Source organism: Marmota flaviventris, chromosome 17 (assembly GCF_047511675.1).
Source record: "Marmota flaviventris isolate mMarFla1 chromosome 17, mMarFla1.hap1, whole genome shotgun sequence".
Classification (NCBI taxonomy): Eukaryota; Metazoa; Chordata; class Mammalia; order Rodentia; family Sciuridae; genus Marmota; species Marmota flaviventris.
This window is the reverse complement of record NC_092514.1, coordinates 62202124-62217901: the sequence shown is the minus strand read 5'-3', so window position 1 is coordinate 62217901 and position 15778 is coordinate 62202124. Positions and strand designations below refer to the sequence as shown.

Sequence of the window (15778 nt, the reverse complement as noted above, 5' to 3'; positions counted from 1 at the left end):
CCGCTTCTCGCTCTGAATCTCACATTCTGGCGTTGAGGGAGAGATTCTCTCAGATTCCCACGGTCTAACCTTCAGCATGGAGCGTCTCCTTTAAGACTCGCCCTTCCCTAGGTCTATTAAGGAGAGAGGGGCGGGCGTGAGCCTGAGAACCCGCCCCTGACTGGTGATTGGCCGGTGGGCGGGCAGGGGCGTTCCTGAGGGGGGGCCTTCCCCCCCACCCCAGCTCCATACCCTCCGCCCCCCCAGTCTGGGGCTCCGGGTAAAGTTTCAGCCTCCGCACGTGACTCGCCATGGCCGCTGCCGTCGCCCCGCGCCCCTGAGCCGCGGCCCCCCGGACGGCTCCTCTCCCGGGACCCCACAACCCTGACGCCAAGCAGCGCCGAGGCGCCGGGTTAGGGCAGACGCCGTGCCCGCTGACTCTCCAGACGTGTTGCGTCCCCCTGCTGCGAGGTAACCTCTCCCCCGGGATTCACGGCAGCCCTCGGCACCCTCTGGCTTCGGGGCGCGGTGGCCTGCTCTTGATAGGGCAGGGACCAAGTGCCAGGCAGTTCCGACCCGAACCTGAGGGTTCCTGGGCTTCCCAGCCGTCCGCCTCCGTGTCCAGGGTGGGGGAGCCCCATCTGTGCGTCTGTCTGCGCCGAGTCTTCGCGCGCAGCCTTGAGGCGTCTGGGGTAGTCTGCTGTGCGTGTCCCCGGCGCTCGAGCCGTGTCAGAACCGCCACTGGGAACTCCTGATCTCTCTTTTCTCCTCAAAACCAAGCAAAACAAAAAGACTTTCAAACCTGTTTGGGGAGAGATCAGATGCCCAACGGACTAGCCCCCTCCCTCCTTCCTCCTGTTACCTGAGCCGCCCTGTGGTTTGGGGAGAATCAGCAAGGGGACCCACCCCCACCAGAAAGAGCTGGTTGGGGGCGGGGCCCACCCAGCTGGTGTCCCCCGTGGAGTGAGGGGAGCCGTCAGAATTGGGTGCGGAGCCAGTGTAGTCGTGTGGGGGGTGTCCTTGGGTCTTGTGTTACAATGGGGTTTTGGAAGCCTTTTAGGGTGGAGGAGGACAGAATAGACTGGCCGACCTTGCTCTGCCTAGGATGTCTGGGACCTGGTGCCACCCACGAGGCTTGGAAGCTGCTAGCCAGATGTGTGTATGTGTGTCGGGTGCGGGGGAGGGAAAAATCAGCTTGGCTATATCCCCTCTCCTCATTTCTGGGTACTGTCCTGTTGTCAGGCTGCTCCATAGGAAGAGGGGCAGGCCCCCATTGTACTAACCTGGGGGTGGGGACCAGCTTATATGAAAATCAGATTTTAAAAAGTCCACCAGCCTTGGAGAAGTTTCTTCATTCTTCATCCTGTCTTGGATAGGATGCCCAATATGTTGACATGTAAGGGTACCCCCCTCACCCCACCTTGTGTCAACTCCCTCTTCTGCTACCAGGTTATCTTCTGCCTGCTGCCTGTGTGTACGTGTGTATACACACACAAAGCATATAAATATGTATATGTGTGTGTGTGTATATATATATATATATATATATATATATATATATATATATAATATATATATATATATATATATATATATATATATAAATAAATAATGTTTTCTGAGGGGATTGTACCTGAGAACACTTCCTGACTGCTCACCCTTTGTTGCTTACCCCAGCCCTCATTTCTGCTCCTGACTCCCCCCACATTAGTGGGGAGATTGAGAGATGTCTCTTGCGCATCTTCTTGGCTGCAGTCTTTATAAGGGTATTAATACCCTTTGGGGGGAAGTGGTTCAGTAAGGACCCTCCTGGGGCTTGCTAGGAAATTAGGGCCTAGGTCCCCAAACTCCTCAAGCGCCTTCAGGACTGTATGGGGAGGCTGGACTGGGGAAGCCCCAGGTTGGAGTTGGGGTGGCTTAGAGCTTTGGGGCTTCCCCCCCTGGAGGGGTGGAGATGAGTCTGGGGGAGGGAACAAGAGAAAGTATTTGGACTTGGGATCTGGTTCTTCCTCCTGGAGGAAGAAGGGGAATGGTTGTGGAGTCAGGGAGTTTGTGGCTATGAAAGATGGTGCACAGGAGAGTTGGGACATCAGTACTGCATGAGAGTCCTGGCTATGAAACAAAGAGGTCAGTAGGGTCAGACATGAGTAGGCCTTTGGGAGCTGAGGATCTTGGATTTGCAGGGACTTTGAGGGTGTGAGCTTGTGCCTGAGGTGGTCATTGCAGGGTTGCACCACCAGACTCTTGAGGCAGTGCAGATGAAGTGGCAGTTCTGAGAGGACCCTGGGATTGGAACAGCTTAATCCTGGCCACCTCCTCCTAAATCCCTTATATCTTGCTCCCTTCAGTCTGACCCTAAATGCCCCTGCTGATACTCTGGGATACCTCTCTAGTTTCCCTCCTACTCCCAACCCTGCGTCACTCTGGCAGGAAGCTAGCTGTAGGCAGCCCCATCCTGATCGCCCCTGTTCCTCCCACGCTGGGCATAGTCACCCACTCATGCCATGACGTGGTTCCTGCCACCCAGTCTACTATGGGGGAGAGAATATTGTCTGAGTGGCCTTCAGGTTTGTTTGGGGGATATCAACCCAGAGCCCAGTTAATTAGCTCCCCTTCCCTAAACCTTTTGGTCTCTGAAGCTGGCTCTACTCTCTGGGACCTATCTCCCCAGGCCACTCTTTGCTCTGGTTCTAGAGTCTTAGGTGGGATGGTCCTCAGAATTGTGTGATGTGAGGGTAGGGCCTGCCCCCAAATACAAGGCTCAGTATCCAGATTTCTGCCCCCTGGGAGGCATGAGCAGGGCAGGACTTAGGCTTGGCTGGAGGGGTAGGTATGTTGAGGGCTGCCTTGTGGAGTCTGGTTGGGAGCACTGCTTGGGATTTAGGGTGACGGGCATTTGGGGAAGATAATCCTCTCCCTGTGACGAGGAGTAAGTGGGATAATCTCCACTTGCCCAGCACCTCACGCCCTTGTCTGGTGGTAATGGTTTGGGAGTGTGGGAAGTTGGCAGGGCCCCTGGCAAGACGTCCAGAGTTGTCTTGGCTTACTGGGTTTTGGGAAAGGAGTGTGGCAACTGATACCCTCAGCTCCCAGGGCTTTGGCTGCACATCCTCTCTGACGCCTGCTCCTTCCTCCCTTTGCTCTCCTCTCCACCCTCCGGCTGCTGTCTGGAGCACACAGGGTTTGTGGGGGGGATGTGGGGCGGAGGGTAGAGACTGGATCTCTGTGTGTGTCCAGGGAGTGTTCTGGGAATTGGCAGAACTGACTGAGGGTATTTGGGTGTTTCTGCAGGGTGGGCGGCATGTGGGGACCTGGCCCAGAGTGTGAGAATGTGTCAGAGTCGGTGTGTCTGTCCCCAGTCTGGCTTGGGTGTGGGTGTCTCTTGCTTCGTCTGGATCTTGCCTCCTGCTCTAGTCTTCATCCCCCTCCTTCCCCCAACCCCAACCAGGACTGCCTGCTTACTCTCCTTCTCCCGCAACTGGAGCCTCCCTTGCCTGTTCCTGGAATTTGGAGAGGAGGAGGAGGAAGAGGCAGGCAGACAGACCTCCCACACTCTAGCCTGCCTGCCTGCCCGCCCGCCCGCCCGCCTGCCCGCCTGCCTGCCCGCCTGGCATCATGGGGAAATGAAATAGGTGCTGTGGAACTAAGTTTTCCCTGGCTTCACCAGACTCTCCTGCATACAGTAGCCAGCTCTTACAGACGGGCCATGGGCTGCCCGCCTCTCTGGGCAATGACTCTCCTTCTACTTAGTGTCCTGCCCCACAAGGCCCCTGCTGGACCTCCAGGCACCACTGTCAGCCTGGGGAGCCAGTAAGGGGATTAGGCTGCTGCCAGCTTGGCCAGCACCTGTTGCCAATCCCAACCCTGTAACTGGAGCTGGCTAGGGAGGGGGCTGCAAAATGACAGGTGGAATTTCTGCAGCTAGGCAACCTTCCCACCCAGCCCCCAACTGGATAAGTCTTTCCTTTCTGGCCTGAACAAGGAAAGCCTGCCCACTACCTCCCCAAGTGTCAAGATGATCTTAGGGTTGATGCCCAATGACTCCCATCCCCGTCACTGACTGCTGAGCCGGGATGCCCTCCTTCAAGTTTTCAGAGCTCTGCTGCTCTGGCAGGCTAGGGTGTGTGTGTGTGTGTGTGTGTGTGTGTTGGGGGATGGCTGGGGGTGGTTCTCTGTTAATGTTTTAATTGCATAAAAACTGGGAGCTCAGCTCTGGACCAGTGGGGAGTCTGGGTCTGGCTGGCCGCCCAGTTTGGGCTAAATATAGTCTGGGACATCTGCAGAGAAGAGGAGGGGGGTGGAGGGAGGTTCCATTCCCCCCACCTCCAGCCAAGGTGCCCTCGCCTGGGCAGGCACCTTGGAGCAGGGAGGGGGATTCCTCAGCACAAAAGGCAGAGGAGAGGTAGCAGGGGCTAGGCACAGTTGGAACCTTACCTACCTGGAGACTAGTAGATACCTGAGATGAACCCAGAGGCTCATTAAAGGACCTGAATCGGGTGTGCCTGCTGGATCCTCCCCCCCCCCAACGCCCCCCCATAGCTGCCTGAGGTCAGGTTGTCTCCATATGTCACTGCGCCCATCCAGCGTTGTGTCACAGTGACCCATTCACTATGTGCCTGTGTGTACACACCTACCTTGGAGTGGCTTATTTCTAGCCCCTCCCCCTGAAGTCTCTGTCCCCTGGGTCCTACTGCAGGTCCCCAGCCCTCCTTTCCTCAGTCCCTTGCCCCACAGCGAAAACTTCAGTCCAGGAATCGAGACTTGAGAAGGGGAAGCTGCGGTGGGGAGTTCTCTGATCTCCAGTCACGGCAGGAAGTGGAGAGGAGGGGGACCGAGGGGGGAACAGTGAGTGGCAGGCAAGGAGGGAGGGCCCTGTCAACCCTGCACTGACTGGCCGTGCATATGGTGATGGAGGATGGCAACCCTCCCAGCGGTGCTCCCTTTCCCTCCAGCTCCAGGTGGAGGAAACTTGAGGGACAGCTGATTCCCCAGGGGCTGTGAACAATCTTTGTCACCCCCCAACAGTGAGAAAAAAAATGTCTTCCTGTCACGTGGCTGTCACTTCCTGTCCCACTGTGGTTCCCTGGGTGTTTGTTGTTGGTTGTCATGGTGATGGCTGCCGTAGGCACTACCCCTGGTTCTTGTGGGGAGAAAGCTGCCCCTCCCCTCAAAGCCCACAGTTGGGAGGGGGACTTGGGGGGCCTGACTAGGGGGCCTTTTCAGGCTGAGTGTGTGTGGTCTCTGATGCCCTAGGTCCCCCAGGGCCCCCCAGACTTTTGTCTGTGGAAAGGAGTCACAGCCACCTACTCAGACTGAGTGTTGGGGAGATTGTGACCGCATCTGGCTGTGCTTGACTATAGCTGTGACTGTGCATCTGACTGATTTGGCAGCCCCATCCCTTCCAACCCTCTGCTTCCTAAGATCCCAGTTCACGAAGCCCTTGCCTTCCCTATTTCCCTCATACAGTTTGGGAGCCCTCTCTCATCTTGTGTTTTGATGGACGCCACCTTCCCCAGGGAGTTTCTGTGGCTTCTTGGGATCAAGACTGGAGTGTGGAGGGACTCTGGGCAGGGTCCCCTGTGTGTTTTGGGGGTGGGAATGGATCTGTAGACTGTGCTTTCTCCTACACAGAACCAGTACCAGCTTCTCCCTTATCCTGCACCCTTGTTCTTTAGGGAAGGCCATGAGCTCTGTGACCAGATTTCCCCACCCACTGTGGGCTTCCCTGATCAGCTGGGGACAAGAGATTCCCCTTAGTTCTAGCCCCAACTGAGTGGTTGGGTGTGGAGTAGGAAGTTCCTGGGGGGTCGATGGGTGTGGGGTATGGGGCAGTGCACAGTCTGACTCAGGCCTAGTCTGGGGTCAGAGCCAAAAGGATATCCTGAGGTAGGAAGGGGGCTGTTCCTGGCTTCCCTGCAGCTTAGGTCCCCAGGGAAGGATGCTGGGAGTGGGCTGGTAGCATCTAGTCCTGTTGGCAGTTTGCCCTAGGATTCAGAATATGGCAGGCTCAGGGTTGGGGCCCAGATGAGGCCATGAGTGGGTGAGTGCTATAGCCTGTTCCCCTACTTGCTGTTCTGTCCCATTTCTCTGTGAGCCCTCTGCTCCCCAGTGCTTCCTGCTTGGTGTATTGCCCGGAGGCGGGGGACAGGGGCAGCTGCCAAGGTGAGGGTGGGGAAAGCCCCATGCCAGGCTGGGTGTGATGATGGTGGTTTCCAAACTGGGGGGTCCCCTTAGTGCCCCTCTGGTCCCCCACCAGACAGAGGTGCCTTTGTGTGGTCCATACACTCCTGTGGTCTGGCTATAGCCTCAGCAGGCTCATCTCTTCCTCTTCCTGTTTTCTTCCTTCCCCATTTGGTCCCTCTCCCTGAATCCTGGGCTGCCCCCTGCCCTTTCACCTACTCTGTGCTTCAAAGGAAGACCTAGTGGGAGGTCTTCAGCTCTGGTTCTGGGTGGGCATCGCAGCTACCCTGGGCTTTAGAGGACCTTAGTATGGCTCCAGAGGGCTCTCAGTTGCCATCCTTGGGGGTACCTGGCAGATATCCCCACTTCTCCACCTGACCTGCCCTGGGCTTGGGTTCCTGCCTGGATTCAGTCACTGCTGACATTGTGGGGACTGGGAGCCAGGCAGCTCTGTGGACATGGGGCAGGACTTGGGGCTGTGTGGAGTACAAATTGCAGGGACAACCGTTCTTCTGGAATAAAGTGCTGTCTTGAGGCAGTGGGCAGTGGGAGGCCCCAACAGCACTACTGCCCTCCCCTGATGTCTGTGAGGATGTGCTCAGGGCCTGGACATACTGGTGCAGGTTTTCAAGTCAGTCCTAGCTACAGAGAAGCTGGGATTCTGTGAGGCTGGTAGTGAAGAGGTGCCCTCCACCTGTACTAGCCTCCCCCAGGTGACCCTTCTCAAGCCCTCCTCAGGTGTTCTCTTTGAAAATGAGGCTGGGCTTGCCTTGGAGGAAGAGTGAGAGCCATGGCTAGAGCGGCCTCTTGCAAAAGGGAAAAAGGGAATAGTGGTCATCACACTCCCCAGCCCGGTCTGCAGATGGAGAAGAGTGGGGGAGGGGAGAGGTTGTGGCTTTGTGTGTGTGAGTGTGTTTTCCTGGAAAGTTTATAAATAGTTCCAGCCCACTGTTCTAGTTTGAAATGTGCCCTGTCCCGCCCTGCTTGGCCAGCTCCGCCAGCTCAGCCAGCTCCTGGCAGAGTAGGGGGTCCAGAGGAGGCAGGGCTTTGTTTTTGCCAGAGCTGGAGTCCCTCCCACCCAAGTTGAGCTTGAGCTCTGGGTGTCATTTGCATATGATTCATTAACTGTCTAGAATGCTTAGGAAACCCCCTGTCTCCCCTTCTTATAAACTCCTCAATCCTTGCCTCTTTCTCTCAGTCCCTCCGGAGGGGACTGCTTGACTTCTATTCCAGGGCAACTGTTATTTCAGGGAGCCAGGGGAACAGAGAGGAGAGAATGAATGAAGAAGAAGGCAGGCTGGGCCCAGCTGAGCTTGGGGATCCCTGGCTCCATTCCCCTGAGGATAGGGGAGGAAATGGTCTATTTCTCTTCCCCTTCTTCCCTCCCCAAATCCAGAGATTTCCCTTTTTTGGTTTGTGAAATGCAAGAAGGGAATTTGGGAAAGGGTTGTGGTCAGGCCTCCACCCACACCCCGAATATCCGTCTCCCACATCCCTCTCCTCTGTCTGGGGGAAGCAGACCCTGGAAAATGGGTAATGTTTCCTCCCTGCCCTGTCCACAGAGGTGAGCAGGAGAGGACCAAACTGCTGAGGCCCTGGGTGGGTGATAGTGAAAGGCACAGGGAGGGAGGGCCTAGGTGCCCAGTTCTCCCCCTGCACCAGGCTTCTGCTAGGTGCTTTCCAGGGCTTCATCTCTTAAATCCCACAACCAGCTGTTGAGGTAGGCAGTTCACAGGCTAGAAAACAAATGCTTAGAGAGGTTAAGTGACTTGCCTAAGGTCGCCCAGAGTGGCAGAGCTGAGATTTGACCTCTGTTTTTTCCTGTCATTTTTATGGTTCAGTCAACTCTTACCTTTTTCCTCTAGTGTGTGTGACTCTAGGGTGTGATCCTGGCACCTTTTAGAGGTGAAAGAGGCCCCAGCAAACAGGGGCACATGGCTAGTGATAGGCATTCTCGCCCCCACCCTTTTCTGTTGGGCTCAGTATATTGGAGTTGTGGGTCTGTGGTTTTCTCTCTCTCTAGGGAGGGTGTCGTGGGCAGTGGAGGTGGCTGGCATAGGGTGGGGGTTGGATGTGGGTAGTTTGTTTTCCCTCTCTTTGGTGATGGTTTCGATTCTCTGATGGGGCCTTCTCTACCCCTGTGTACAGGGTGCTGGGGCCCAGGCCCCTCCATGAGGGTCATGGCTCCTAAGGGACTTCTGAGGCGGGGCCTGTGCCCTTTCAGTCCCATCCACCATCATCCCTGTCCTTGCCCATCCCTGTTCCTTGGTTAGCCTGGCCCTTGGCCCATTTCTATGACCTTTGCCCCCTCATTTGGTTCTGGGTCCTCCCTTCCCAGGGAGTTGAGCAGCTTTGTACTGAAGTCTGCTGCAGGCTGAGCTGGGTTAGGCTATTGGAGGTTCTGGTAGGGGGCAGGGAAGGACTTTCAAGCCTGTCCCTGGGGTGTTTGTCTGGAGGGGGAATCTTGAAACCTGATCCACTTTCAAAGTCTTCAGGATCAGAATTGAGGTGTTCATTCTAAGGTGACTGTAGTTACCTCTTTTCTGGGAGCAAGGCTGAGCTCCAGAAAGTGCCCAGCTGGGCTCCAAACAGTCCAGGCTGGGTGTCTCCCAAACCCCCAAAGCCTGGGGTCTGGAGTGAATGGCTTTCTGGGCCTCAGCCTTGGCTTAGGAGGCCTCACTTTGGGTCAGCTGCTCCCTGGGCTTCACCTCTAGGGAAGCAGGCTCTGGATGTGAATCCATTTAGTCTGGATCCTGGTTGTGCATGGGGAGGCGATGTACATGGGCTCGGCTCACAGGGAGGACTTTGGAGCATTTCTTGGCAGAAGAGGTAGACAGAAGGGCCAACCTGGCTGTGTGAGGGCCAGGGAATATGCACTTTGGGAAACTGTGGGACTATGGTTGTGTGTCTTCTGGGAGTGTGTACAGGGGCCCATGCAAATTCTGAACTGTGTTCACTACATGGTGGAGCCCAGGTGTGAGATGGTATCTCCAGGTTCCCTCTCCTCACGTGCATGCCTGCACACACAGGCTGGGGTTGCAAGCATGCTCTTGCCCACCTTCATGCTTTCTATAGACCTGCATGGTGTGAGTTTCTGCAAGTGCATGGTGTATGTGTGTGAGGGTCCAACTATAGACACTGATGAGGTTTGGCCAGCCCCTCCTTTGCTTGCCTGGCTCCCCCAGCTCAAGTTCCCTTTGTGTGGGGTCCCACTGGAATAGGGGGTGGCGGGGGAGGGTGGCAGCTGGTAACTGGTCCAGTGGGTGGGGCCCCTTTTCCTCTGACTTTAGCTTTTTCTGCCTGGGAGGGAATCAGCAGGGCCTGGGAAGGGAAGAGGGCACCTCATTCTGGAGTGAGAGTGAAGAGAGAGGCCTTGTGCTTGTCATAATAAGTAACAATAAAAAATCACGGTCATTAACAAAATCCAGATTTTACTCCAGAGGCAGCTGCTTCCTTCTTAGCCAGTACCTGTGCCTTCCCTTAATCTCTCCATCAGTCTGACACAGGCTGGCTGGCTGGTCCAGCTGGGCTCAGAAGTCTTGGCCTCTTCCATAGTGGCCTTGGCAGAAAATCCCCCATCCCAGTCCTGGTCTCCAGCCAAATGCTGGCCATGTACGTGTCCTCTGGTCTCTGGGTTTGAGCCTAGGGCTTGGAGCTTGGAACCTGGTATATCCTAAGCTCAGTGGGTGAGGATGGAGGATGTTAGAAAGGGTCAGTCCTTATTTTGGGTCTCTGTAGCCCTTTTTCTTTTCTTTTAACAGCTTTATTGAGACGTAATTCACAAACCATAAAATTCACCCATTAAAGTATATCATTCAGTGGCTCTAGTTTATTCACACCGTTGTGCAACTGCCACAACACTTTTTTTTTTTTAATGTTTTTTAGTTGTAGAGGGACACAATAGTTATTTATTTATTTACTTACGTTTGTGTGGTGCTGAGGATTGAACCTAATGCCACACACTTGCGAGCAGGCACTCTGCCACTGAGCCGCAATTCCAGCCCCACAGTCACTTTTATAGCATTTTCTTTTTCTTCTTTTTTTTTTTTTGGTACTGGGGATTGAACCCAGGAGTGCTTTACTCCTGAGCTATATCCCTAGTCCCTTTTTTTTATTTGATATGGGATCTGGCTAAGTTGCTGATGCTGTCCTCAAATTGTGATCCTCCTGCTTCAGCCTCACAAGTCATTGAGATTACAGGCATATACCACCAAGCCCTGAACCTTAATAACATTTTTTTAATATTTATTTTTTTTAGCTTTAGGTGGGTACAATATCTTTATTTTTATTTGGTACTGAGTATTAAACCCAATGCCTCATGCACAGTAGGCAAGCACTCTACCACTGAGCCACAACCCCAGTGCTTTAATAGCACTTTTATCACTCCAAAAAGAGCCCCTGTACCCATCAGCAGTTACTTCCCATTTCTCTCATATCCACACCCTGGTAACCACAAGTCTACTTTCTGCCTGTATAGCTTTGTCACTCCTGGATATTTCATATAAATTGAATCATACAATAGATAGTCTTTTGTAATTATCATATTGTTTTCAAGGTTTACCCAGGTTATAGTGTGTGTTAGTACTTCATTTCTTTTTTTGGCAGAATAGTAGTCTCCTGTGGATAGTTGACATTTTATTTATCCATTTATCAGCTGATGGACATTTGAGTTGGTTCTACTTTTTGGCTATTATGAACAATGCTGCTCTGAACATTTATGTACAAGTCTTTTTGTGGACTTATATCTCTTGGGTAGATACCTAGGAGTGGATTTGGTGGGTCATATCTACTTGTGTTTAACCTTTTGAGGAATTACCAAAGCAGCTATACCATTTACATTCCCACCAGCCTTGTATGAGGATTCCAATTTCTCCATATCCTCAACTATACTTGTTATTTTCTGTCTTCTTTATTATAGCCATCCTGTGATGTGTGCATACCTTGCATACCTTTCTTCTTCTTCTTCTTCTTTTTTTTTTTTTTTTTTTGGTGCTGGGGATTAAACCCAGGGCCTTGTGCATGCAAGGGAAGCACTCTACCAACTGATCTATATCCCCAGCCCATCCTTTATTATTCTTGAGATAGTACCTGGTGGAAGAGGAAGGGAAAGAAGCAAGACTGGGCAGAGTTTCTTGTGGTTTTGATTGGCTGTGATTTATTTTTACACACATATACACTATATATATATATATATATATATATATATATATATATATATATATGATTTGTTATTTGTAACCCATAATCCAAATGAATTTAAAATATCCTGTTGTGGATCTGTTTCTCATTTTTCTTCTCTCTGCTTTGTGCTGCCTGTCTCACTGTCATAGAATCTCTGGGTTCACCACTGCCTATCTACTCCTTGTGTATCCTCTGCTCCTAGCTGTTGAAACAGGGTGTGGATCTGTGTACACACTGCTAAGGGGGTCATCTAGCCTTTTATCTTTGGCCTATCTCCCACCCCATTCCTCGGTGTGTTGCTTCTGCAGGACAAAAGTGTTGTGGTGAACTCCGAGATCAACCTCTCTTGCCCCTTCATTGCTGGAGGTGGGAGACTTTCCACCCTGGGCAGTCCTGGCCTTCTTGACACATTGCCCATCCCCCCCACTCCCGACCATCATGCTCTTAGGCATTGGAAGTGATACCTTTGATTTCCATTTTCCCCTCTGTGTGTATGTAAATGGGCCTTGTCCCCAGGCCTGTGGGACCAACCCATCTGGGGTGCTGGGAATTAGATTTGGGGTGGGAAGTGGTGTAAGAGGGGCCTCTTGGCTTAGGAGTCATTTTTCTGAGAAGTGCCAATGCTTTAGGGAAGCGGCTTTTTCTCCACTCCTCCCCCAATGCACGTTCTTTGCATCTTGACCTCAGGTAACCCACACTGAGGAAGGAGAGCCAGCTGCCTGCCTATGCTGCATTGATATTTTGAGGTGGCACTGTGGACCCTTTCCCTGAGGATTCTGGGTGAGAGGCCCTCTGATACTCTGGGCTATGTCCCCAGCCTGGCTCTGCTATCCTGCCACTCCCAGCAGTGCCTGGGCCCTGCTCCCAGGCTGGCTTTGCCAGCCAGGCATGGTGCCAGCTGTCTGCTCAGCTGGGTGCCACAGGAAAATCTCTGGTCACCCAGGTTAGGGAGCTCCACGGGGAATCCCATGTGCCTTCTCCTCAGTGCCCACTCACCTGTCTTTTCTCCTTTTGCAGCACCACAGGACATGGCCCCCCCAACTGCCTAGCTGGGGTCCATCTAGGAGTGGCATCTCTTTTGGTGCCCTGAAGGCCAGCTCTGAACCTTCCCAGGAAAGTGACAGCTCACAGAACTGCTTCGCCAAAGGACCAGCTCTTGGAATATTCCCCAACCCACCTGGCCCCCCAGCTAGGGTGGGGGCTCCAGAAGGCTGAGATTGGTTTGTTGACGTTGGACAGCAGCTCCAGGACAGAAGAGGGGGGTGGGCTGACCACCCAAACCCCCTCTGGGCCCAGGCCCCATGCCTCGAGGAGGGGCAGCCTGAAGCCCGCCACAGCTCCCTGCCAGACTATCTGCCTGCCCTTCTGACTGTGGTCGCTTGGCATGGCCAGCAACAGCAGCTCCTGCCCAACACCTGGGGGTGGGCACCTCAATGGGTACCCGGTGCCTCCCTATGCCTTCTTCTTCCCTCCTATGCTGGGTGGACTCTCCCCACCAGGCCCTCTGACCACTCTCCAGCACCAGCTTCCAGTTAGTGGATACAGCACACCATCCCCAGCCAGTAAGTCTGGGTGTCGGGGGAGGCTTTGTGGGAGGGAGATGTGGAGGGCAGCAGGCTCAGGGCTTGGGCTCTTGGCACATCTATTCTGCTGGGAGCATAATGAGTGGCAAGGTCTTTTCCAGACCAGTGGGATTGTGGTGTGGGGAGCTCAAGGATGAAAGTCCCACTGCCTGTAGGCTTGTTTGCAGTGTTTGATATTGAGGGTGGCAGAGAGATGAACCATGCTGTTCCCAGCTCCGTGGAATCCCTTGTGCCCCTCTCCTGTGCTCTGCCATTGAGGGCCTTTATAAATAGTTCCAAGGACTGGACACAGAGGCTGGAGGTGAATAAACAAACCTCTCAACATTTGGTGGAAATGGCAGCTCTGTGGAGAGCTAGAGAGCTGTCCCTCACCTACGTGCCCCCATCCACTACTCTGAGGGAAAGGGCTTCTAAGTAAAGGTAGGTGGCTAGAGTCCTCTGCTCTACCCCACTAGCACCCCCCACTAGCACCCCGTTTCTTTTTGTGGAGAGTGAGAGAGGGACTGGCAGTTGAGCCTGGTGGACAGGGTTAAGTATCCCAGGAGAGGGCGCTCGGATTGGACTCTGGCTTAGACACATGCATGGTCTTGGCAGGGCCTGTGTTTTCTGCCTCCACCCTTTGCCGTAATGGTCACCCATTGGCTGGGTGGGGGTCTCAGTACTCTTCCCTGGCTGGCCAAGCCAGGTAGTGGGAGGTGGCGGCAGCTATGGCCAGCTGGCAGAGTCCAGGCCTGAGGCCTGCCAGGCCGCTTACAGTAACTCTGGCCCCCAGGGCCCAGCTGGGCGCCAGGCCAGGGTTGGGGAGGAGGGAGCCAGGCCTGGCCTGGGGCAGGAGTGGGTGGAAGCAGCAGAATAGGCCATGGACGGCTGGCTGGCTGGTCAGCTGCTGACCTGGGAAATGTGTCCCACCTCTCCTGGCCGTCAGGGACTGAACACCCTGCCCTGGGTACCCACGGCCCCTCCCACAGCTATTGGCAAGCTGCCTGGCACCACTGCCCTATGTGCCTGGCTGGGCTGGGTTAGTGTCCCCTTCTCCATGTGGGGGCAGAACTCTCTCCCCGGAGCCAGGGAGTCTCTTTGTCCCTGGGGCAGGCCCTGGCTGGGCACCTCACTGCCCACACTGGCCGTCGGCCCACTGCCACCACTGCTTCCTGGATGGCCTCCTCTGGCTCCACCACAGCCCCCTCCCTCCAGGCCCCACCAGCCACCAGGAATAGGGACTCTATATCTGTGCTCCTCTAAAAGTTCCCTGTACTTTGTGCCCTGGGGCTAGGGGACAGACAGGTGCTGCCTCAGTTTCTTTTTGCTAACCCTTTCTGAAAGCTTCATCTTCTGTTTCTGCTCCTTCTTCTGTCTACCTCATAGAAGGGTGAGGCAGATGGAGTCTGGGAACCCCAATTCTGGTCTGGTCTTTTAGTTTGTGTTGGTGACAGGAGAAGGACAGTCTCTGGGGTTCAGGGTTGCTGGGGATTGGATGGGTGCATCTATGTGGAATATTTGCTACATTTGAAGGGAGCAATAGTCCAATCTCAGGTCATTGCAGCTGGAAGAACATCCGCTTCTTGTCATGGTGGGATTTTTAAGGAGTAGAGGAGTTGGGATCCTGCAACCTGGTGCCTGTGGATAGCTTTTCCTTCCCCAGGTGATGGGAACATAGCCCTACCTGGGGCCTATATTCACTGGAGAGTTGGAGGTGGGGGCTAGGGCCTGGTCCTTGTCCTTGCCCATTCTCTGCCAGACAGAGCAAATGCTTTGCCCTCCCCTGAGTGTTGCAAGCTTCTTCCTCTTTCTTAGAGGTGGGTGGGGAGGGATTCCTACCCCGGTAACCTTCTACCCCCAGGGTGGGGTACCCACATTTCGGGCAAATGTGGCCTCCTTTGGCTTTCTCCACCCAAGTTAAGCAATGCCCCCTTCCTGTCTCCTCCTCTGTGAGCCTGTTAGTTTCCCAGCTCCTCCCCCACTCCTAGTAAACAACAACAATTTCTCTTCCTATTTAGACCCCCAGCTTCTGAGCTTCTTTTTCTGAGGTCAGAGGCATGGCTTTGGGTTTGAAGGCATCTCTTTCCTTCTCATGTAGGGGTGGAGGAGCCTGGTGATCAGAGCTCTTCAGCTCTCGGTAGGGAAGCAGGACTGATAAAGATGTCACATGTCTGTCTTGGAGATGGAGGCAGCTTAGCTTGCCCCTTGGGGCTGACGATGGGGATCAGGCTGTTCTGGGAGAGATGAGATTGGTGGCCTTCCATTCCTGAAGTGAGCAATGGTGTACTCTGGTCCTCTTAGGAAAACTCACTGAGGATGCTGCCTTTTCTTGTTCCCCACTGAGCAAAGGTGTTGGGATGGTTCCTCCAACCCCTTTCAGCTCTCTACCCAGGTGGGGTGGAGGCAGCACCTTAGGTGTTCTGGGTGTGGCCTTCAGAAACCAAGTGGCCTGTGGAAAGACAGAACTCCTCTCTGGGTCACTGCGGGGAGAGGTGGGCATTATCCTAATGCCTGCTGCATCCTCCCAGGGAGCCAGGTGGGAGGCCCCCAAGAGAGTATGAGACCTTCCTCTCCACTTTGTGCTTGGCCTCTGAGGACTGGTGTTTACTGTGGAGGTTTGGGATGCTGTGTGCATTATGGAGGGTTTTAGGGGTGAAGGTCAAGGTTGATTTTTTGTGTTAAGAAGGAAATTAAGGGGCTGAGGATATAGCTCAGTTGGTAGAGTGCTTGCCTTTCATGCACAAGGCCATGGGTTCGATCCCCAGCACCAAAAAACAAACAAGAAGGGAATTAATGGCTAGTGTGTATTTGGTGAGAGAGTTCCAGAGTTGAGTGTGTTTTGGAAGAATCAAATCCAGTGCTCCAGAGGGGGTGTT

At 54.0% G+C, this 15778-nt stretch overlaps 1 protein-coding gene across 2 annotated transcripts in view; it reads left to right on the top strand.

The window, feature by feature from the left end:
* Positions 1-278: 278 nt before the first annotated feature.
* Rara (retinoic acid receptor alpha) overlaps positions 279-15778 on the top strand; it is a 34089-nt gene continuing 18589 nt past the window's right edge. Inside the window, exons 1-2 of one of the 2 annotated variants that reach the window (XM_027922526.3) lie at positions 279-450; positions 12358-12902. In XM_027922526.3, the coding sequence (XP_027778327.1) occupies positions 12725-12902 (178 nt within the window). In that variant the 5' untranslated portion in view covers positions 279-450; positions 12358-12724. Of the gene's footprint in view, positions 451-12031; positions 12121-12357; positions 12903-15778 lie in introns of those variants that run through there. The other variant, XM_027922527.2, reaches the window with a different exon arrangement.